At 37.1% G+C, this 23,431-nt stretch overlaps 3 protein-coding genes across 4 annotated transcripts; 2 read left to right on the forward strand and 1 right to left on the reverse strand.

The window, feature by feature from the left end:
• Positions 1 to 2,723: 2,723 nt before the first annotated feature.
• On the forward strand, positions 2,724 to 10,285 carry pmelb (premelanosome protein b). 2 transcript variants are annotated; one of them, XM_083569616.1, is made up of 12 exons: positions 2,724 to 2,797; positions 4,479 to 4,592; positions 5,055 to 5,201; positions 5,850 to 5,987; positions 6,331 to 6,492; positions 6,584 to 6,949; positions 7,031 to 7,123; positions 7,247 to 7,369; positions 8,067 to 8,154; positions 8,235 to 8,434; positions 9,563 to 9,647; positions 9,843 to 10,285. In XM_083569616.1, exons 1-12 carry the CDS (start codon positions 2,743 to 2,745, stop codon positions 9,973 to 9,975), a joined length of 1,704 nt encoding a protein of 567 aa, XP_083425742.1. In that variant the 5' UTR covers positions 2,724 to 2,742; the 3' UTR covers positions 9,976 to 10,285. The 2 variants fall into 2 exon arrangements, with proteins under 2 accessions (XP_083425742.1, XP_083425743.1); XM_083569617.1 differs by having other exon boundaries at positions 2,756 to 2,809.
• A 128-nt stretch (positions 10,286 to 10,413) lies between these two features.
• Positions 10,414 to 13,871, reverse strand: LOC310741626 (tubulin alpha chain). Its single transcript, XM_083569632.1, has 4 exons — positions 13,509 to 13,871; positions 11,910 to 12,132; positions 11,662 to 11,810; positions 10,414 to 11,574 (listed from the first exon to the last, which is right to left on the reverse strand). The coding sequence occupies exons 1-4, from the start codon at positions 13,509 to 13,511 to the stop codon at positions 10,594 to 10,596; spliced, it is 1,356 nt and encodes a 451-aa protein (XP_083425758.1). The 5' UTR covers positions 13,512 to 13,871; the 3' UTR covers positions 10,414 to 10,593.
• A 3,962-nt stretch (positions 13,872 to 17,833) lies between these two features.
• Positions 17,834 to 22,026, forward strand: LOC310741627 (tubulin alpha-1A chain-like). Its single transcript, XM_083569633.1, has 4 exons — positions 17,834 to 17,994; positions 20,284 to 20,506; positions 20,624 to 20,772; positions 20,931 to 22,026. The coding sequence occupies exons 1-4, from the start codon at positions 17,992 to 17,994 to the stop codon at positions 21,909 to 21,911; spliced, it is 1,356 nt and encodes a 451-aa protein (XP_083425759.1). The 5' UTR covers positions 17,834 to 17,991; the 3' UTR covers positions 21,912 to 22,026.
• Positions 22,027 to 23,431: the final 1,405 nt, after the last annotated feature.

Raw genomic sequence — 23,431 nt, forward strand, 5'->3', positions numbered from 1 at the left:
TAAATGTTTTATGAGAACATGCCTTCTAGTGGTCCTGTCTTGTTATCTAGCATTTGGATATTGATTTCCTGCTTTAGACAGGTGCTGCTGTTTTTTTTTTTTTTTTTTTTAAGACTCATATTTGTGCCTGCATTTTGGGTTTTGTGGAGCAAGTGTAAATCCTGAAATCTTGGCAAATAAGAGTCACAAGTGCTTGATTCTGATCCTGACTTTCAATCCCTGGCATTTTTCCTCTTGGTTAAAGCTGCTCTGTGATTTATTGTTTTATTGATGTTCTAATGCTGAATGCTGCTACAGTAAGATTACAGTGTTAGATATTTCTAATTAACATTTTAATCTCAAATTCCTTTCACATTTCACATCCGTTCTTAGTTGAGGATTATACAAGAGCACGTTTATATTCATAAATACTGTTTGGACTGATTCTTTGTATGAATATAATATATATATATATATATATATATATATATATATATATATATATATATATATATATATATATAGAATTTTTTTTTTTTTAAAACAGCAGCTTTTTTTTGCCAAATCTTATTCAATTAATGCATGTATTCGAATACATTATCGTTTCTATTGTAACAGTTTTTTCCCATTAAATCTCTGACACCATATTTAACATTGAAATGGTGTCAGTATTGTATAACATGCTTTAAGCAGATATGTAACGCATGTTGGCCTTTTAATTATTTAAAATTTGCAAACTTTACCTCGTTACTGTGGTTAAAGAGGATTTAATACTTCAGGACATGGAGCTCTAGTAAAAGAATTAGTTTGTGCTTTGCGTTACACCACTCATTCGTTGCTTACTTCCTCATGATAGTTCATTTTATTTTAATCCCTTCATGCTAAACTTCAATGTTTTAAAAGCTAATCAACTCAATTTATAAATAAGACAATAATATACAGTAGTAAACTCTATTACAAAGCAACTTTTATCATAAGTTAAAAGCTGTAATAGTGTGAAAAGACGAGCCATTACAATTGTTTTTTTATGTATTTCCAGAAAGATTTGTTCATGATGCTAATAACATTTATTAATGATGCTCAGATGTTGAAATAAAAATACTGTTGTTATATTTGTGTTAAATATTTGAGATGTTTTGAGACAGACTCAACAGAACATAGATAGATAGATAGATAGATAGATAGATAGATAGATAGATAGATAGATAGATAGATAGATAGATAGATAGATAAGAAGGCATGCTTCCAGACTTTTCTCTCTTCTTTCACCTAGTTAGTGAAATGACCTTTCACCTGATATCTGAACAACTGAGCCTCCATTAGACTTCAGACGATGTCTAATGATCTATTGCTTTGCAAGGTAGGAAAAACTACTATTCTTTCGGGAGGGAAGTTATTTTTTCTCCCAGAAGAGTTTTAACCTCATGGTATTTTTAGTCTGTGACCTACTAAACCAGCATTAGAATGTATTTATTGATAAAGACTTCAAAACACTTTAGAAGACACTCTGGATAAAAGTGTCAATAATACTTTTTTTTATGTCATCCTGATAACTAAACCTAACTAACATGATTAAATCTGCATTTCTTTTGTTCAGTGGAGAGACAGGACGAGGACGAGTGGTGACTGATTATGGTTACCATGAAGTCATGGGTATTCAACGATAGTAACGGTAAATGTAAATGACCATGACGGCATTCATTCTTTAAGTGATAGCATTCATTTTCTTTTCAGACTTTCAGTGATAGATATTATACTAAAAGTAATGTAACATTATAAACAAGATGGGATGGATAGATAGATGGATGGATGGATGGATGGATGGATGGATGGATGAAAGGATTGGATGGATGGATGGATGGATGGATTGGATGGATGGATGGGGTGTAAACATTGTTAACACAAGCAGCAGGCATTAGAGGGGATATGGTAGCTCAGTGGTTCCAAACTGTAAGTTCAAATCCCAGCCCTGTCGATTTCCCATTTCTAGGCCCTTGAGCAAGGCTCTTAATCTTCAACTGCTCAGTTGTATATATGAGTTCATTGTAAGTCGCTCCTGATAAGGGTGTCTGCCAAATGCCATAAATGTAAAATGTGTATAGTGGCATAAGTAAAAGTTGTCAAAAGTGTAAACACTGTGTATAGTGTGAAAACAGAAGAAAAAGAATGAAGGTAAGGTGGCAGTGCATATGGATGTGAATAGTGGTAGTTCAACCATGCAAATGAGGTCATGAGGATTCTAAAGACAAATAACGAATTAGTTGAGGCTTGAGCTTAAAGCTCTCGTGACTTTGTACCCACCTGACTTTAACACTGGATTAACTTCTCAACCCCCTTTATTAAACAAAAAAAAGCATAAAATACACCTCCTGACTCCACATTTCAACATCTATGTAGTGTATGGATTCGTAAAGAAATGTCCTTTCATTATGTGACAGAATGCAGTGTAACGTTTATACCTGCAGGATGCAAACAGAAATATAGAAATGTAGACAATATTTACTACCTAATCTGATTATGACGAGTGAACCGCTTTCAAGCAGGACATCAATTGTGTGTGTGTGTGTGTGTGTGTGTGTGTGTGTGTGTGTGTGTGTGTGTGTGTGTGTGTGTGTGTGTGTGTGTGTGTGCAGGCATTATAGGAGTGGCCAGTTATACTTTTTCAATGATGTCAGACATTTGGGTAGCTTGTATCATATATATAAAGAGAAATTTTTCATTCACTTTGAATTTACCCGTTTTCATTAGGCGTGAAATAGCAAAATGAAGCTTTTATCAAGATTTTTTTTACTGCTCTTTTTTACAGAGGTCCTGTCAAGTAAGTATCAGTGTGAGTATGTGCTACTGCGAGACTAATTACAGGTTTATGTTATTAATGTGTATGCTGTAATATATTACATTTCTATAGAAATGACTAAAATACGTTGTATAGTGAGGTTTTCTGTAAGGACACATTTATTATATAAAATTGTATTGGAGTCTCCAGTGTCAAAAATGAGTTCTTCATGGCAATGTGTAGTTGTGTTTTTTTCTTGATAACAATGATAACCTGCGTTTTCTTTTGTCCTGTTCAGTGAAGAGAAAAAATAAAAACTAGTGCCTGGTGAAGAAAGGTCATAGTCACCATCAGGTCATGGTTGTTCAAGGATATTTAATGGTAACTTAAAATCAATAAAATAAAGTTATAATTCTTTAATTAATCTAAAAGACCCAAAAACTGCTTAATTGATAACCTTCCTAAAATGTATGCCCCATGCCCATCCTGTTCAATTCCTTCCTGGTTTATCAAGTATCATGTGCTATTTTATTGAATTTTTGATTGGAGTCCTATTCATGCTGTTTCCCATCATAAACAAGTATTCTTAATGCAGCAATAATATTTTTTCTAACCTTTACAGATTTATTAGGTTAATTAAAATTCTGGTATTTTAGCCTAGAAAACCAGCTAAAAAGGAAGACTATCGTTTGCAGAGTTTAATACATTGCATGTTTCATTGTAAGCATATGGTAAGAACTTCATGATAACTTGTGACTTGTGATAATGAAAGATTTCTGTTACATTTAAAAAATATATATAAATTGAGACAGACTTTACTTGAGCTGTTACAACACTGACATCTCATGGCCAAATGAAAGAAAAAAAGACGTGTATATACAGTAAACGATTTAAATAAACTAGCACTTTTTTCTAGTAGAATGACTATAAGCAAAAGCTTCATAAAGCTAAAATACCTCATTTTACCTTAAAATGTAGTAAACTTTCAAGTACAAGTGTTCTGAGATGTTTTTTCACTCCTACCACGAATTCACTCAAGACAACAGGCAAAGGTTTGATATTGATAGCAAATTAGCAGCTTATTTTCCCCAATGTACTAAAAAACATGGGAAACATTAGCTAACTAACTACCACCAGCTTCACAGCTTTATTCCAAATCTTTCCTGTTTGCGAGCATTCTAACTCTGAGGATGCAAACTAGCTGTATGTACACAGCTTATCTAATGACAATACCTCAATATATGATTGTAGATGAACCTAGAGTTTGAAGATGTTAATAGAAAGAGGATTGGATTTGCCTTCTTTAAGAAAAACTCATACAGAAAAAAGGATAGTATCAAAGTAATTGGAGGCAAAATCCAGTTGATTATCTGGACTAATCTTCAAGCCAAGGTTACTGAAACTGAAAATTGAATACAAGGGTGGGTTTTTTTCATAGTAAACAAACAGCAAATTCATAATACCACATATTACAACTCATCCCTCGTGGTGATTTGACTTAGTGCCTTAAACCATGTGTAGGTCTGCCAGATGTGTGCCAGGGCTTTGTAAAGCTAAATTTGTAATTAATCTGCAAGTTTTAACTGGAAAAGTTAGAGTGTGTGGTCAGGTGATCTTTAGTCACTGAGGCGTTGTGGTCCTTAAAAAAAGAAAAAATAGTAGATAGACAAATAGACAACCAAAAGCTGATGCTTATGTATACCTTATTTTCTTTTCATTCCAGAGCAACTCCAGAAAAGCAAACCTAAACCTAGATTCATACGATATCAGCCATGGAACACAAAAATGTACCCGGTGTGGAAGAAAGGAGATCCACGTTACAGAAGCAGCTGGACAGGTGCCCTTGTCTTTAAAAAAAATTAGACAAACAAACAAATAAAGAAAGAAAGAAATTAATTAATTAATAAAAAATAAAAAAAATAAAAAAAATAAAAATATATATATATATATATATATATATATATATATATATATATATATATATATATATATATATATTTATTTATTTTCTTTTTTTCTTTTTTATTTATTTATTTTAACTAATTTATCTTCAGTAAACACTTTATCCTGCTCTGGGTCCTTTTCGATCTTTAGCATATGCCAGGAAAACTGGATGGACGGCTTGTCCATCACAAGAATAATACTGTAACCATTTTCCTAATTTAACAGTTAAATACTCGAAAGTGTACTCAAAAATGTTAACAAACCCCATAAACTACACCTCCATTTGAAGTCTAGCAGTGAAAGCATATTGATGTACATGTTTTGCTTGTAAACTGATTTGTTTGCATGCCCACAGGTGGGGAGGTGAAATTTGATGTCCGTAATGATGCCCCAACTCTCAGTGGAGCTAAAGTCACCTTCACTATTGATATAATTATCCCAGAGAACCAGTTAGTGCTGCCCAATGGAGAAGTTGTTTGGGGAAAATACTGCTTTGTAAATGGTACGTCTGATGCTGTTCTGTCAATAATACATGTATGACATGTCATGAGACTATGTAGGGGCATATAGCACATTTTCTAATTCCCTAATACCCTGAATTCGGTTATTTTCCACATGAATTTGAATTTGAGTATTTTCCACATCTCGAGCATGTCCCAAATTGTATTGCTGCAAAGCAAATCTGCCTACATTAATAAATTCCCATGTAAAAAAATATGTATTTTGATTAAGAATGACATAATAAGTAAAACAAGTAAGTTCTTGTTATCTCTACAGTATAGCTATGAACAATTGTTTCTACAAAAGTAAATTAAAAAAAGACAAAAAACACACATTACTGTTTAAAGAATAAGAATAAATAATTAAATAAATACACTTAAAATTACAACTTTGCTGAGACCGCAGGCTCCTCCCAAAAACGCTACAATAAAATTCCCATATCATTGATTATACACTGTTATGTGGACTGTCTGCTAAATCCCCATGTTTATTGTTACTACCAAAATACTAATTTGATCCAACTTCAAGCACCTGAGCATTAACCTTCCACTAAACCTATCAAAAACAAGGAAGAAGAGAAGATTGTTAATACTCAGTAATCTTCTTGTCTCTTGAACTGTAAAACCAACTCATGGTAAAATCTTTCAAGGTACCCAACATCAGAAAGGCGAGTCTGTCTACCCTCAGGAATTCATTGATGAGCAGGATGCTGTTTTTCCTGATGGCTCTCCGCTGAACAATTGTGAAAACCAAAAACCACTATATGTGTTTGTGTGGAAAACCTGTGGTAAGTCCAGTGCTAAGATTCAGACATTCAGACTCTCTTTTTACTCTCTGCATATCAATAGACCAGTTAATCCTAGGCATCTTGATACAATTAAAAAATTAATTATTAAATTACTGAACAACTTATCATATTGTAAATCCATTTGTCCTGATGAACACCCATTTATATTTGCTTATGTGGTGTGTCAACCATACAACTGCAGAAACAGTACTATATTACAATGAGAACATTAAAAAACAAAGAGAAATGTAATCAGCATCTGACCAATCAGAATCAAGTATTCTTTTAACAACCCCATAAAAATACGTCCAATTTGCTTTAACTTTCTACTTTTTTCTCTTAGGAAAGTACTGGCAGGTGTGTGATGGTCTGTCATCTTCCCTAGAAATAAGCACTCAAGGCATTCCTCTCGGCTCCTATGTAATGGATGTGGTCATTTATCAGTACAGAAAGAAAGACAAATTTATCCCGATTGGTTATGCATCCACACAGTACTGTATCACTGGTGAGAATCCATCTACCCATACACATCCATCCATAATTCCAATAACCCAACAAGCTCTCTGCATAATTAAATTCTTTCCATTTTTCTTTAGACCAGATCCCATTTGATGTCACTCTTACACAAGTAAATGATAAGGATGAAGGGGACCAGACATTTACCCAAAACCATCCAATTGCTTTTGCCATTGCAGTCCATGACCCAAGTTCCTATTTGAGCAACTCTGACATCACTTTTAACTGGGATTTTGGGGATGCCAGTGGCACTGTGATTTCAAAAGAACCCACTGTCACCCACACATACACCAAAACTGGCTTTTTTAAACCCCATGTTGTTGTCCAGGCTGCTATGCCAAATATGTCCTGTTCTACTCCTCCAAATCCACCTCCAGCCACATTCGCCAATGCTGATTTCTTTATCTCTGAAGGACATGCAGGGTCTGTTCGGCTTATCTCAACTGGTAGGGTCAAAATTACATTGTATGTACCAGAGTAGGGCCAAAAATGATCAAACTTAATTTCACTTGTCTTGTTTCACCCAGAAAGGTCATATAAAGACACCACAGAGTCAATGGAACATTTCGGTTCAATCAATGCTGAAATGAAAACATCTCCCCAGCTGGATACGAATGGAGGTTTGATGGATTTGTTAATTATATTTGTCCAGAAATATAGTCTTTAACCAATAATTTATTACCATATGTACTAAATCTTGATATTATTATCCATACAATTCTACCTAATCTAAAAATTTCTAGTGAGGAATATTGAAGCTATTTTCCAAGATACCATTGTAATGAAAAAACAACAGCCACCAAATTCTGACCAGGACTGTGTGGTCTACCGTTATGGCTTCTTCTCCACACAGATCACAGTTGTTGGTGAGTTTTTCAGCTAAAATACCATCTTACTTAACCGTATAAGTAAACATTTATACTTATTGTTAACGAATACCACAAAGTACCATTTATTTTTATTAATCAATATCACACTTGGTTTTTCTACTCTAACTGATTACAATGTTGAACATCCAATGAGATAAACAAGTTTCATCTATCACTTATACTAGAGTATCTATAAGCAATGGCTATAAGCAGTAGTGATGGTCCATTATCTTCCCAAGCCATCAGCACTCAAGGCATTCCTTTCAGCTCCTATATAATGGATGTGGTCATTTATCAGTACAGAAAGAAAGACAGATTTATCCCGATTCTCTATGCTTCCAAACAGAGTACTGTACCACTGGTGAGAATCCATCTATCCATTCCCCCATCCATCCATATGTGTCTTTCCAATTTTCTTCAGACCAGATCCCATTTGATGTCACTCACACACACACACACACACACACACACACACACACACACACACACACACACACACACACACACAATGCAACTTGCTATGTTAGCAAGAAAACATAAACTAAGCCTTGGAAGGGAAATTGACTCTTGAGACTTCTTCCACTTTTGCCAGAAGTGCTGTTACTGAAAATCAACACCTTGTGACTAATCCGATTTGACAATTCAGAGGCTCTGTGATTTAATCAAGTATTGATATACTCTCTTGATTCCTCAGAAGGCATCAAGGAGGTGAAGATCATCCAGAAGGATGTTGTTTTTCTCGAACAAAATGCTGTGGATTTCATCATTTCCTGTCAGGGAAGGTATTCACCGGCGTTAGTGCACTATTGACACTGCATAGAAGGCAAACCTATGCACCAGTTACCTCCTTGTTCTCTTTCAGCTTGCCTACAGACATATGCACTGTGATATCCGACTGCATTTCTCCAGGCAAGACCATCTGCAGTGCTGTAGGCGCTTTACCAGAGTGCATGCACGTTCTCAGACACGTGTTCCATGAATCTGGTATATTTTGCATTAACGTGTCAATGAGTAACGACGTCAGCCTTGCTGTCACTAGTACCAGGTTAAATGTAAACACTGGTAAGTAATAACTACCTGAAGCACTCTATATATGAAAGCAGACAGTTTATATAGTAATAGTTATAGTTCTATAATAATGTTCACAATAATGTTTTTTTTGTTTGTTTTTACAATATACTAAACATTATCAAATTAAAGCTGCAATGGTTCCTGTCATTTATGATTTCATAATATATATATATAAAAAAAAAATAATAGAAAACATGACTCTTAACCAATGTGGTTATTGTAGTGGTGGACAGTAATGAAGTAAATGTAATTCGTTACTTTACTTAAGTAGCTTTTTCGCGTATCTGTACTTTTTACATTTTAAGGTCAAATAGTTTATTATTACCCAATAGCTTATTATTATTATTATTATTATTATTATTATTATTATTATTATTATTATTATTATTATGAGTGGCTAAATAAAACGGTAAAGCGCGCAACCAACCACCAATCAGGGTTGAGCACGCGCTGTTTTGAACTTGTTTTGATTGCCTAATTAATTGCTTGACTCATTAGCATAATTATATTAATAGATTGATGTGCTAAAAGGAAAATTGGAGTATTTTTTTTTTTTTATAAAACAGAGTTGATTAAGCAAAATGTCTTGTGACAATGATAATAGGAACATTATAGCCTTAATAAATGCATAGTACATTGGATAGGTATGTACATTTGAAGGCAAATACTTTTGTAATTTTGCTAAAGTGAAAGTTTAAAAGGAGCACATTTACTGGATTAATATTTTACCTCGTGCATCTCTACTTTTGTGTACTTTGTACTCCTTTTTATTTTTAAGTTCTAGCTCAATGAAACTTATAATAAACAATGCAATTGATCAGAAAACAGAGTTTAACATGTAATATAAAGCATCTTCTTATTTGCCCTTATTTGTGCATCTCCGTTATTTTAAAACATAATGAATGTTTCTTAAACCGGGCTTTGGGGGTCCTCGTTGCTCCACCATTATACTGTACTTCAGCTCCTGTTACACCAGTTATGGAAATTCTGGGTAATAAGTGTCCCTAATTTCTGTTTAAAGTATGTTTGCATACGAACGTGGAGTGTCGTATATTAGGAAACCACAATTAGATACACTGAAGTTGTGCACCATTACCTTTCATATTTCGCGACTTTCAGGTTCCAGGTTCTTCATCACCGGAATCGTGGCTATAGTGCTGGGTGTCCTGATGGTTGCATTAGCAATTGGAACCTTTGCTTACAAGTAAGTTGCTGTGGCATGGTTTCCTGAATTTAGACAAGTACCAAAAATATCTCAGGGCCTTTAATTACTATGACCCTAGAGGCTACACTGTTGACAGTACAATAGGCAGACATTAAATAAATGTATAATACCTAAGTTTGACTGTATATAGCAAAAAAAATAACAGTAAGGCATTATTTCCATTTCCTCCCTCAGACATCAAAAGCTCTACCAGCCTCTGTCTGAGTTTTCTGCAACAGGGATTACATGTTCAATGCCTTCTCTTCTCTGGAGTCTGGTAAAGCAGCAGGCAGCACCAAAACATTCAGTCCTTCTTCAGCAAGTGTGAACAAGCATCTACAGCCACGACGCAAATTCCCATTGTACTTTGTATTTTTATTTCTTTTGGTAGGTGTTTATGATTTGCACACAAAGAATCAGTGTTGTAATAGTAAAACGCTTTTATTTTTTACACTAACAAATGACCACTGTAGTACTACTGGGTATTTAGGACACAAGTCTTCAGTTTTGCTTTTTTTATTTTATTTAATGTAATAAATTTTCAAAAGCCAATAATGTGTTTTGATATTTGTCTATTATTGACTGTTTTTTTTTTTTTTTTTTGTTTTTTTTTAGCAGAAGATGGTGCTAAGTGCAGCATGTTGTAGTACTTTTCTCATATGCAAGTTCCCAGTTTTGTACCAGAAACTGTGTAAAGGTTCAACACATCCAGAAGTGTGTATGACTATATACTCAAACTATAACAAAAAGAACAAAAAAAAGTGTGAGGAGTCTAAACTTTATTCAGTCACATTGAAAACTTAATTCACAAATACCAAAGACAATCATACTGGCCAAGAAAATAACAATAGTACACATTTAGAAATAAGGTTTACACTTGATACTTAAGGAATATCATGTGTACATGCTGTCTACCTGTTCTACTTTCCATTTTTGTTCAGACACTCTAATACTCCTCTCCTTCTTCCTCTCCCTCACCTTCAACGGAGTCAACACCGACCTCTTCATAATCCTTCTCCAGGGCAGCCATGTCCTCTCGAGCCTCGGAGAACTCACCCTCTTCCATGCCCTCACCGACATACCAGTGCACGAAGGCACGCTTGGCGTACATCAGATCAAACTTGTGATCAAGACGAGCCCAGGCTTCGGCAATGGCCGTGGTGTTGCTCAACATGCACACAGCCCTCTGCACCTTGGCCAGGTCTCCACCTGGAACCACAGTGGGAGGCTGGTAGTTGATACCCACCTTGAACCCAGTGGGACACCAGTCCACAAACTGGATGGAACGCTTGGTCTTGATGGTTGCGATAGCAGCGTTCACATCTTTAGGCACCACATCACCACGGTACAGCAGGCAGCAGGCCATGTACTTGCCGTGACGTGGGTCACATTTCACCATCTGATTGGCCGGCTCAAAGCATGCGTTTGTGATTTCAGACACAGAGAGCTGCTCATGGTAGGCCTTCTCTGCAGAGATCACTGGAGCATAGGTGGCCAGTGGGAAATGAATACGGGGATAGGGCACCAAGTTGGTCTGGAATTCAGTAAGGTCAACATTGAGGGCACCATCGAATCGGAGTGAGGCAGTGATGGAGGACACAATCTGACTAATAAGCCTATTCAGGTTGGTGTAAGAAGGACGCTCAATATCGAGGTTCCTACGGCAAATGTCATAGATGGCTTCATTATCAACCATGAAGGCACAGTCAGAGTGCTCTAGAGTGGTGTGGGTGGTCAGAATGGAGTTGTAGGGCTCCACCACAGCAGTAGAAACCTGGGGAGCTGGGTAGATGGAAAACTCCAGCTTGGACTTCTTACCGTAGTCAACGGACAGGCGTTCCATCAGCAGGGAGGTGAAACCAGATCCGGTTCCACCACCAAAGCTGTGGAAGACCAGGAAACCCTGCAGACCTGTGCACTGGTCAGCCTGTAAAGAGAATATTATAAAAAACATTTATATCAATCAATTATATTTCTAACTATAGTTAATGTGAGCCAGTTCACAGACACTCACCAGCTTGCGGATTCTGTCCAAAACCAGATCAATAATTTCTTTGCCAATGGTGTAGTGACCACGAGCATAGTTGTTTGCAGCGTCCTCCTTTCCTGTGATCAGCTGCTCAGGGTGGAACAGCTGACGATACGTTCCAGTGCGAACCTCATCTGAAGGAAAAGCAATAAATATATGAAGAACCTGAACAGTTGTATAAATATGAACACATTTAATAAAGAGAAAATAAACAGTATAATCTAAATTCCTACCTATAACAGTGGGCTCCAGATCCACAAAAACAGCCCTGGGAACGTGCTTTCCAGCTCCAGTCTCGCTAAAGAATGTGTTGAAGGAATCGTCTCCACCTCCAATGGTCTTGTCGCTCGGCATCTGTCCGTCCGGCTGGATGCCGTGTTCGAGACAGTAGAGTTCCCAGCAGGCATTGCCAATCTGGACACCAGCCTGACCCACGTGGATAGAGATGCACTCACGCTGTAGGAGGGCAGAATACAGATCATGGGAGATTTTTTGTTAAGCATTTAAAAGTGGTTTTACACTAAAGATAAATATGGTGTAAAAAAAAAACATATGAGAGATAAAATGCTGATGTAAGCAACTGGACAACTGCAGGTCTGCATAACAAAGCCAGCAGTCAGCAATGGCTGCTCTCTATTCATTCGAGTGAGAGAGCAAAAAAAAAAAAAAGCAATGAAAGAGCCCCACCCAATGTACCACAGATTGGCAAACCACACCAACAAAAACACACACACACAGGCATTTTCTTTCTCCAGGCTTCCTTTTTTAACCTAAAAAGCAATGCAGCTCAAACAGGGTCATTATTACGAATTTATACATTTTATAAAAACAAAAAAAAAAAAAAAAAAAAAAGAACAAATAGACTAAGAAAAAACTGCACAACTGCGCACAATCATTGCAGCCAGCTTCAAAGTAAATGCAATTTTAAATGCCCTAAGGATATTAACAGTTGTCAAATGCACCAGGAATGGGAAATGTTGAGCCGTGCCAGTTATAAGATCCGGCAAACAGCTGCTGAAGATCTCCACCCAGGATCTTCCATTGAATAAAGGCAGGGAGGATGGGAGCACATTTCGTGAATATTCTCTCCTCCTTCTCAATGCTAACAATGCACCCCCTGATCACTCCATCAGCCCATCCTGGGGAGAGGCATTCAGTCAAGATATTACCATGATAAAAGCTTACAGAATCCACGGCTTACAGACAAGCGATTTTCACAAAACAGAAGCCGGGTGGGAATAAAAAATACTGTTAATTTGGGTTGAACAATAAAATTTATTTATTTACTTATACATATAAAAGCTGTAGAAAGCATTAGAGAAATATAGTTATAGAAAAAACAAATTGCTGTTTTTTGACTACTGTTTGTAAAATTGTATTTTATAAATATAGATTTGTTCCTAACATTTAGGAGGATGATTTATGTTCATTAATATTTATGTGGGGTAAAATTTTAATTGATGTATATAGACTGAGATGACGTCATGTCCCCTATCCCTCAAGGAGTCATGATAATTAAACAAGTGAATGGCAAGAAGGCACATATTGTATTTAATCAGCTTAAATCCGAACCTCTTAATTGAATTAAATAATGTTACATGTAAATGCTACATGTACATGTAGCATTTATATTTTGAACGAGAATATGTATTAGAGACAGACTCCATGATCCTACACGGTCTCTCAGTATGTGCCTCCATCTTAGTGAAAACGGGCGCGTCTGACAGAAACCGCCAAAACCTTTTCCTGAACTGCAGTAAAAAAAAAACCATACAAAACGCACAGAAAACACGACTTCCTTCACGTGTAAAACAAAATAAAATGATAATTACCATTTTTCCTGAAGAAAGCGGGTGACGGGAGACGACAGTAAAAGCCGATGAGACTGGGAAAAAAAGCCTGGATATTGACAGTATTGGCGCGCGCAGCTTAACAGTTAACACAGACCGAGGAGCAAGGGGCGGGGCGAGAAATGTATGACGTCAGGTCGTAGCACAAGCAGCCAATCAGAGTCGCCATAAACTGCCCGTTAATCCAGCGCGTCTGATTATCATATCTTCTTTCGGCTGCTCCCATTAGGGGTCGCCAGAGCGGATCATCCGTCTCCATACCTCCCTGTCCTCTACGTCTGCCTCTTTCAAACCAACTACCTACATGTCTTCCCTCACCACACCCATAAACCTCCTTCCTCTTTTCCTCCTTCCTGGCAGCTCCATCCTCCGCATTCTCCTACCAATGTACCGCATGTCCCTCCTCAATCAAACCATCTCAATCACACCTAATATAAATCACACATAAATAAAAAATCACAAAGACTTGATGCCAAAATAAAGGCAAAAATTGGTTCCAAATAGTGGTGTGCAAACCTATGTATAATCTAATAATTAATATAATTATTCATTATAAAATGAAGTAGAATGTTAATACAGTACAGTACTGTATACATAAAATAGCATTTTTGGAGGTGGAGTCCGTTTTTTGTTTATCGCAGGCAGTTCTGGAATGTAGCCACTGCGATAAACGGGGGATTACTGTGATACAAATTAAATATATAGTTATAATTATTTTAAGCGTATGTCCTAGATTACATGTATTTACATGTATTACATGTATATCTCATTTGAAATGTAAAATAGCTGAATGCTGTGCACTGTGAGATCCTATCAGACTGTACTCGGCTCATCTTTTCTCCATCCTCTCCGCCATCCTGCCTCCCTGAGTCCTAGATTTCACAGTAGTCAACATCATCATGTGTCACGTGATAAACCAGCCTCCGCTTTTGCTGTGTTAGTCTGCACTTCTTACCCTCTGTAAGTTTAGAACCCGGGGTGTGTTTAATGTGTATTCACCTCTGTTATTTGTGGAAAGATTTAGTAAACCTACAATGTACGCATTATGCAGTCTGCACAGTGTTTGCATTTGAAAGAATGGAATGAAAACCTGGTATTGATTTTACTGAATCTGCTACACTTAGCAGAAATTACTCCTCATACTTAATTGCAGGGTAAGGCCTTTTGGTCACAAAGAGCAGCAATGAATCCGCACTCATTTTACCCACAATGCAATCTCTGGTCAGTTTTTGTAGGTCATCCTCACATATAAATTCTGATCTCACCATCCAACCAGGGATCAAATAAATAGCATTGTTTTGTTGCTCAAGAAAAACACTATACATAGGATGTCATCTGAACTAATTAGTAATCAGTATGAATCAATCCTTAGTCTATAAAGACATTTGGCATGTAAAATTCATTTGATCTCATTCATGCCCAATATTGGCATGATCTCAGTATATTGTTGCTATATACAGTATATATTTGCTGTGAGCTTTTCAGAGATTAGTGGTCTACTCGGATGTTCAGCAAAAGCTTTATAGAAATTTTGGATTTTGCCTTTCCAGCATAAGAAATCAAATCTTTTGCTGTTAATATAAAACGTTTGAGGTGGATGTCAGATATAAAGTGGCAGAAATGAAATTATTTAAAGTTACCCTGAATCAGCTATATAGGTTTGTATGTTTTATTTTTTAAGTACAGCAGTGTTCCTCTGTTGAGTATAAGTGCAACAATTGACAAATTTTCAATGCTGTTCAGTTTTGTGTAGTTGAAATGTAAGGGTATGGGTTTCATACTGTTTTACCTGAAGGATTAAGTCACTGTGAAACTGTGAAACAGTTACATGTTTTGTTGCTGCTGCTATTTTGTGCCATATTTCAGTTTTTAAGGATTGTCCCACATTTATAATATAAAATAGATTTTAGAACAAATTGTCTAGATATCTACTCATACTGAATTACTACAGCAGTAAAATAGAACAACCTAACAACTAAGAACTTAAAGATTTTTAAGACTGATGCCGAGAAGTTTACGGCGATTAATAGCGCCCAAGCCAAGCATTCCACTGGAAAAGCCCCAGCAGCTGGCGTACTTAGAGGTATTCAAACAGTTGGTGAGATGAGATGGTGGGAGGGCAAGTAGCAGGAGCGGTTGCCTGTGGAGAGCAAAACTCAAACATAAGCTGTTGAACTTATTTGCTCTCCTGTCATCTCCTGTGGGCACTTAATGTCACATACAGCCAATAGCAAATGAATAATTTGCTTAATTTTCGAACAAAATGTAGGCATAATTTTTTTTCAATAATGTTTTCCCTATTATTTCCATTTTGGTTTAAATTGCCTAACTAGCTCTCTTATATGGTTGAGAAACAGTACATCTAAGTTATGCAGCCACAACAAATGAACACATATTTAGTACAGCCAGAATCAAGTATGCATTCTACTTCGCCTTTGCTGTCAAACCCATTATCGTTGTAGTGCATCAGAGCCTGTGGTGAAGCATGTGTATTCCCTAGAGCAAAATTAATGATAGATTTTCAGGAAGCTTAAGAGAGCGCAATGTATCTTATAGTAATGGGTGGAATTGACATCATGTGCTGGCAGTAAAACGGTACAGAACATTACACTCTTTTAACTAAAAGGAAAGCGATTTATTGCAAAAAAAAAAAGAAGCAAAAATATTACTTTCTGGAAGATATTTTGGATGTGTGTACCATGTGCTCGGTGATTTCTGGGCATTTTTTTTTTTTTAGCATGGACACAAGTATCACAGATAACAGCTTGCTATTGTTCTTTGTTGTTAGCAACAAGCCAATAAACATTGAAGCTAAACACTTCGGCTAAAGTAACCCAGACACACGACCAAACAAAAACTGTGGGAATTCATTAACACCTAAAAAGAATAATAAAAAAAAATCACTAATAAAAACAGACAAAATGCCCTTATATGGTATTGCACATACCAAAATTCTAGTTGCAAACTCGTGAGGTAGAAATAGCTCTTAATTAAAAGTAAATACAGACTTTGTGGGTCACCATCAAACAAAGCCTGTAACCATGGCAGATGGAGCATTCAGATTCCCTCATACATGTGCTTAACCTATTGACCTATGCCAAACTGATAATTTGGCTCTGATTACACTGTTATACACATATAGAGCATTTAAATACCATTTAATTGCAACTGCAATAAGGCAGACATTCAATAAAACTTTTGCAGCTGTTGTTAAAAAAGCATATACTGGCTAATGAAGAATGAATTACCTAGTTATAGTTGTTTTACAAGGGCATTTCTAGAAACAACAGTGGCTAGAAACAAATGCAAGATACAAGTGCAAGAGAGTTTATTAGATATTCCTACAAACTATCACCTCAGTGTATTAATGCCATTGTTACACAAGACTGCTGCTTCAAGATTACCTTCAAAGCTTTATTATAGTATATAGGAGTGAAACGGAGATATAGATTGACTACAAGAAAAGAGGGCAGAGAAATGTCTGCATGTCCCTGGCTTCATTGTGCCCCAGGAAGTGACCTTTAGGTTTGGCCATATGGCTGTTGAATAATAGACACTCGTGTAGGTTTCTGTATTATCTCCAGGACACCATTGACTCGCTAAGCAACCTCGACATTCATCACCTAGCAACAACAGAGCCTTAGAAGAAGCCCTTGGGGGTTGGGTGTACATGCGTTTGCGTGTGTGTGTGTGTGTGTGTGTGTGTGTGTGTGTGTGTGTGTGTGTGTGTGTGTGTGTCTGTGTCTGTGTCTGTGTCTGTGTGTAAGAGAGAAAGAGCAACGTTTGGAGCAACGTTTGCCCAGTGATTTTCTTGATCAGTTCTGTCAAATTATATATATATATTTTTTCATACTGGTGTATGAGATCAAAAAACCTGCATCACAGCTGCATGGTCGTGTTTTGGGGCATGATGAAGATTAAATAGTGATGTTTCTTTACCACATTAGACAGTGTTCTCAGGACAAAAGGCACCAGATGGAAGATGAGAGAATCAAATTACAATGAAAAATGGTCTGAACATGTTCCATTTTTATTGCATATAACCAGAATTTAAAAGTGTAACATGTGACTATTTATGTTCATATCTTCATAAATATGTCGTAAATTGTCGTAAAAAATTTATACATAAATAAAGTAGTACGTACATATAAATATATATATAAAACGCTGTGTCCGTGTTTGAGACGGTAACTGGGTGAGGCTGGGGGGCGGGATCTTTTCCTCGCTCGTTTCTGTCCAGCCAATAGTCAGCGTCCATTTTTCCATAAACGGTCGTAATTTTTTATCTCGACCAATATCAATGCAGGACACTCAGACGCCTTGGCAACCAGAGCAACCACGTCTATAAAACCGGAGGCTGGGATGGAAAGCCCATTCTTCTTACATCGACCCGTTAGTTGTCGCGGAGTAAGATTACACTGGCGAGACTGTTTTCTTATTCACTCTATCAAGACCGTTAGGAACAATGGTGAGCACTTTTTTCCCAAGGTTTTATATGAAATAGGAATACTTAAAAAGCGCTTTTATTTGTAGTTTTAATGTAAGAATAGCTCGTTGGGTATAGAATCACTGATGTTTTAGAGAAGGTGTATGATAATGGTAGGCTTGCCGAGGGAATGTCAAATATAGCCAGGTATATGCAGGACTTATGGTTTGCTTAAACATTTATGAAGGCAGTGAAACGCTATTTGTGTTTGAGAAATGATGCAGAGAGCCAACAAAAGGAGCCCCAGTGTGGTATGAGGTGAATTATGTGGGGCTTCACACTTGGCACTTGGGAAATTGAACTCCAGCACCTTCCCAAAAAACTGCTCGGTTTTCTTATCGTGTCAGTTTTGTTTGGAAAATGATTCACAGAAATGATATCCAGTTCATTTCCTTAAAATCAATAATACATATGTAAATAATACAAATTTTGCTTTATATTTTTTATTAATTGATCATTTTATTTCTTCAAAGGTCCATGAAATGTAGACTGCGTAATATATGAATGCAATTAAGCTTTTGTACTAGACTACTATATATAAAAAAAAAAAGGAACAGATCAACTATCGAATCTCTTCACAATGCTAAACGGAGTAATTCATTAAGCCAAACATAAGGCAACTGTAATGTATCTTAATAAGAATGTAAAATAGCTGAATGCTGTGCATTGTGAGATCCTATCAGGCTGTACTCAGCTCATGTTTTTTTCATCCTCTCCGCCATCCTGCCTCCCTGAGTCCTAGACTTCACAGTGGTGATGTAATGTGTCACGTGATAAACCAGCTTATGCTTTCACTGTTAGTCTGCACTACTCACCCTCTCTGAGTTTATAACCTGGGGTGTGTTTAATGTATATTCACCTCTGTTATTTGTGGAAAGATTTAGTAAACCTATAATGTACGCATTACGCAGTCTGCACAGTTTTTGCATTTGGAAAGAAAACCTGGTATTGATTTTACTGAATCTGATTACACTCAGTGAACATGACTCCTCATACTTAAGTACATTTGATCCAAAATGTAAATTCTGATCTCACCATCCACCCAGGGTTCACATGAATTTCATTTTGTTGCTCAAGCTAGCCACAATACAGCAAATGTGTCAGCTGAATTGATTAGTAATCAGTAGTAATCATTTCTTAGTGTATAAAGCAGTGGTTCTTAACCTGGGTTCGATCGAACCCCAGGGGTTCGGTGAGTCAGTCTCAGGGGTTCTGCGGAGGTCAAAATACACACCCGACTCATATGATTCGTGATGACACGCCCCGCTAAAGGTTCGGTGGATGCGCATATGAAACTGGTGGGGGTCAGTACCTCCAACAAGGTTAAGAACCACTGGTATAAAGTCATAGTTTGCTGATGTTACATTTATTTGATTTTATTCATGCCTGCAAATATTGGCATGATCTCAGTATATTGTTGCTATATACAGTATATATTTGCTGTAAGCCTTTTTTTTGTAGAGCTTAGTGGTCTACTCGGATGTGCAAACGCTTTATAGAAAGTTTGGTTTCTGCCTTTCCGGTGTAAGAAATCAAATCTTTTGCTGTTAATATAAAGTGTTTGAGGTGGTTGTCAGATATAAAGCCGCTGAAATGCCATTAATTAAAGTTACCATGAATCAAATATTCGAGGATGCCAAAAAGTACAACAGTTTTTCACTTTTGAGTGTGAGAAATGGGTACGGTTTGCAGAAATGTTATCCACAAAAACATATGTCACCTTTCAGGAGTGTAGTGGCCATGCAGTATTAATGCTGGAGCGAAGCAGCTATGAAACCATTAGGAATGGATGCACTTATCACTAAATTTACTTATTTTCTTATTGGCAAATTAGGAAGAATTTTATTTTTATTATCTGGTTTTGTTCTAGTTTCAAAATAAATGCAAAGTAAATGTGTCCTTTGTGAGACTTTACATCGTTCATGAGATCATCATTTCCTGGTGCTAATAGACTGCTACATAAGTACAGATAATTTTCCAGCATTTAAAAAATAATAGCTTTTTATAATTTCTAGTTATTATCTTTGCTTAGGATGAATTGGAACCTTGAGCAAGGCTCTTAAACCTCTGTGCTCCAGGGGCACTGTATCATGGCTGACCCTGCACTCTGAGCCCAGGTTCTGAACAAGCTGGGATGTGCGAAGAAAATAAATTCACTGTGCTATAATGTAAATGTGACAAATAAAGGCAATTCTATTATTTTTCTATTTATACATTTGTTTGTTTTTCTGAAACACTACTTTTCCTTAAATATGTTCTGTCCTTCAACAGCGTGAGTGCATCTCTATCCACGTGGGTCAGGCTGGTGTCCAGATTGGCAATGCCTGCTGGGAACTCTATTGTCTCGAACACGGCATCCAGCCGGACGGACAAATGCCCAGTGACAAGAGCATCGGCGGTGGAGACGATTCTTTTAACACTTTTTTCAGCGAGACTGGAGCTGGAAAGCACGTTCCCAGGGCTGTGTTTGTGGATCTGGAGCCCACTGTTATAGGTAGGTGGCTTGAGCTCTTATGGTACAGGACTGTGCCTGTTAATGTAATAAAGCTAAGAGGTCATTGGTGGTGGTCTGCTTCCCAATATGATATAATATGGACTTTTTTTGTTTTAGATGAGGTTCGCACTGGAACTTATCGTCAGCTGTTCCACCCTGAGCAGCTAATCACAGGAAAGGAGGACGCTGCAAACAATTACGCTCGTGGTCACTACACTATTGGCAAAGAAATTATTGATCTGGTTTTGGACAGAATCCGCAAGCTGGTGAGTGTCTGTGAACTGGCTCACATTAACTATAGCTAGAAATATAATTATATTATATGATATAATTATATATATATATATATATATATATATATATATATATATATATATATATATATATATATATATATATATATATTATATGATTCTCTTTTCAGGCTGACCAGTGCACAGGTCTGCAGGGTTTCCTAGTCTTCCACAGCTTTGGTGGTGGAACCGGGTCTGGTTTTACCTCCCTGCTGATGGAACGCTTGTCTGTTGACTACGGTAAAAAGTCCAAGCTGGAGTTCTCCATCTACCCAGCTCCTCAGGTTTCTACTGCTGTGGTGGAGCCCTACAACTCCATCCTGACCACCCACACAACCCTAGAGCACTCTGACTGTGCCTTCATGGTTGATAATGAAGCCATCTATGACATTTGTCGTAGGAACATCGATATTGAGCGTCCTACATACACTAACCTGAATAGGTTGATTGGTCAAATTGTGTCCTCCATTACTGCCTCACTTCGTTTCGATGGTGCCCTCAATGTCGACCTTACTGAATTCCAGACCAACTTGGTGCCCTATCCCCGTATTCATTTCCCACTGGCCACCTATGCTCCAGTGATCTCTGCAGAGAAGGCCTACCATGAGCAGCTCTCTGTGTCTGAAATCACAAACGCATGCTTTGAGCCGGCCAATCAGATGGTGAAATGTGACCCACGTCACGGCAAGTACATGGCCTGCTGCCTGCTGTACCGTGGTGATGTGGTGCCTAAAGATGTGAACGCTGCTATCGCCACCATCAAGACCAAGCGTACCATCCAGTTTGTGGACTGGTGTCCCACTGGGTTCAAGGTGGGTATTAACTACCAGCCTCCCACTGTGGTTCCAGGTGGAGACCTGGCCAAGGTGCAGAGGGCTGTGTGCATGTTGAGCAACACCACGGCCATTGCCGAAGCCTGGGCTCGTCTCGATCACAAGTTTGATCTGATGTACGCCAAGCGTGCCTTCGTGCACTGGTATGTCGGTGAGGGTATGGAGGAGGGCGAGTTCTCCGAGGCCCGAGAGGACATGGCTGCCCTGGAGAAGGATTATGAAGAGGTCGGTGTTGACTCCGTTGATGGTGAGGGAGAGGAAGAAGGAGAGGAGTACTAAAATGCTGGAAGGAAATCATTGCTTGCTGCAGGATGAATTTCATTTTTTTTTTTTACAACAAACTAAACAACTGTAACACAATAGCATAAAAAAAATAAAGCTCCTTTGAAGTTCACACATTTGGTTGTCTTTGATTGTATTAAATAGGATAAAACTAATTACAGAAGGAAAATATTGCACTTCTTCTAAGAAAGACATTTTAACATAGACAAATAAATAATGTACAAAGGCTTATACTGATTGTTTTACATATTGATTATTTCAAAACCAAATTACTTTTATTTTTAGGTAAAAGACTTTACATTCACATTTTGATTTATTTTTAGATAATGTTTATAGCGATTTCATTTAGGCATTGAGGACGAGCACTAATAGGAAGGATTTTAACCCGCAATCTAAACAAAAAACATTTTTCATCAAAGTTGCACGGGCATGTTTTTGAGGCCTAATGTGTAATAAATAGTAGTTATGGACAGTGCCTTTTACACCTAGGCTTTCAGTGGTGTCCTACCTGTTATTACATCTCTTCATACCATTATTATGACACCATGGCTATAGAAACCATCAATAATATTCATAAATGCAGTACAACAGAGCGCTGCATCACAGACAAGTATCTCATGCAGCAAAAATGAATATCATTACTAAAGCAAGAAACCCAATTAACACAATTCAGCAAGTCTCCTTTCACTGAAGCCACAGCTGCACCCCATACATCATCTCTGGAAAAACTATTATAATCAACCACATAAAACGACGCTGGGTTTTCTGTGTACATTTGTAATACTTTTTGAGTTCTCTGACCATGAAAAAGATGACGGTGTTCCTGTGGATTTGAAATTACGGAAAATTGTGTTTTTGTGCAAATTCCACATGAAAGAAAATGTGACAAAATAAATCAATCATTCTTGATTAAGCTTATAAACTAGTTAAATAATTTTGGTTGACCCTTCCTCATAGTGTCTAGCTTTTCTTAAAATGTTTGTCTTGAAAATGCCCTTGTAAGTATATCTGTGACCCAACTAATTTATTATTTGCGGTCAGTCATTGGGGAATGAAAAAACAGCTATTAAGCCTAAACGAATTTATTTAATCTTGTGCAGTTTCATACAGATGCAGTTTTCAAGCTCTAACTAGTGAGCTTTCAGACCACCTGGTCAGAAGACATGAAAATGCATACGTTTTTGTAAGCCAGGTAGATGGCCAATGTTCTTCAATTCAAAATCTGATTGGTTAAAGTAATAGCTTTATTCTTATGTATTTGAAGGTACAGGTGCCTGCACTGTTGATTCTGAAGACCACAAGGCAGATATCAATAACTCTAGCAAAGTTTTCTAACATAAACACACACTACTGGAAGCAGCGCAAACAAGAGTAAAGTTATGAAATAAATATAATATACTACGGGGAATGATTTAATACATAATACTGAAAAAAGATATAAGAATGTGTGATTCTAAGTGTTCAGTCCAGCAGGGACTGCCTTGTTGGCCCTGATGGCTCACCACTGTTAAATAGTT

This window comes from Silurus aristotelis, assembly GCF_946808225.1.
Source record: "Silurus aristotelis genome assembly, chromosome: 19".
Lineage (NCBI taxonomy): Eukaryota > Metazoa > Chordata > Actinopteri > Siluriformes > Siluridae > Silurus > Silurus aristotelis.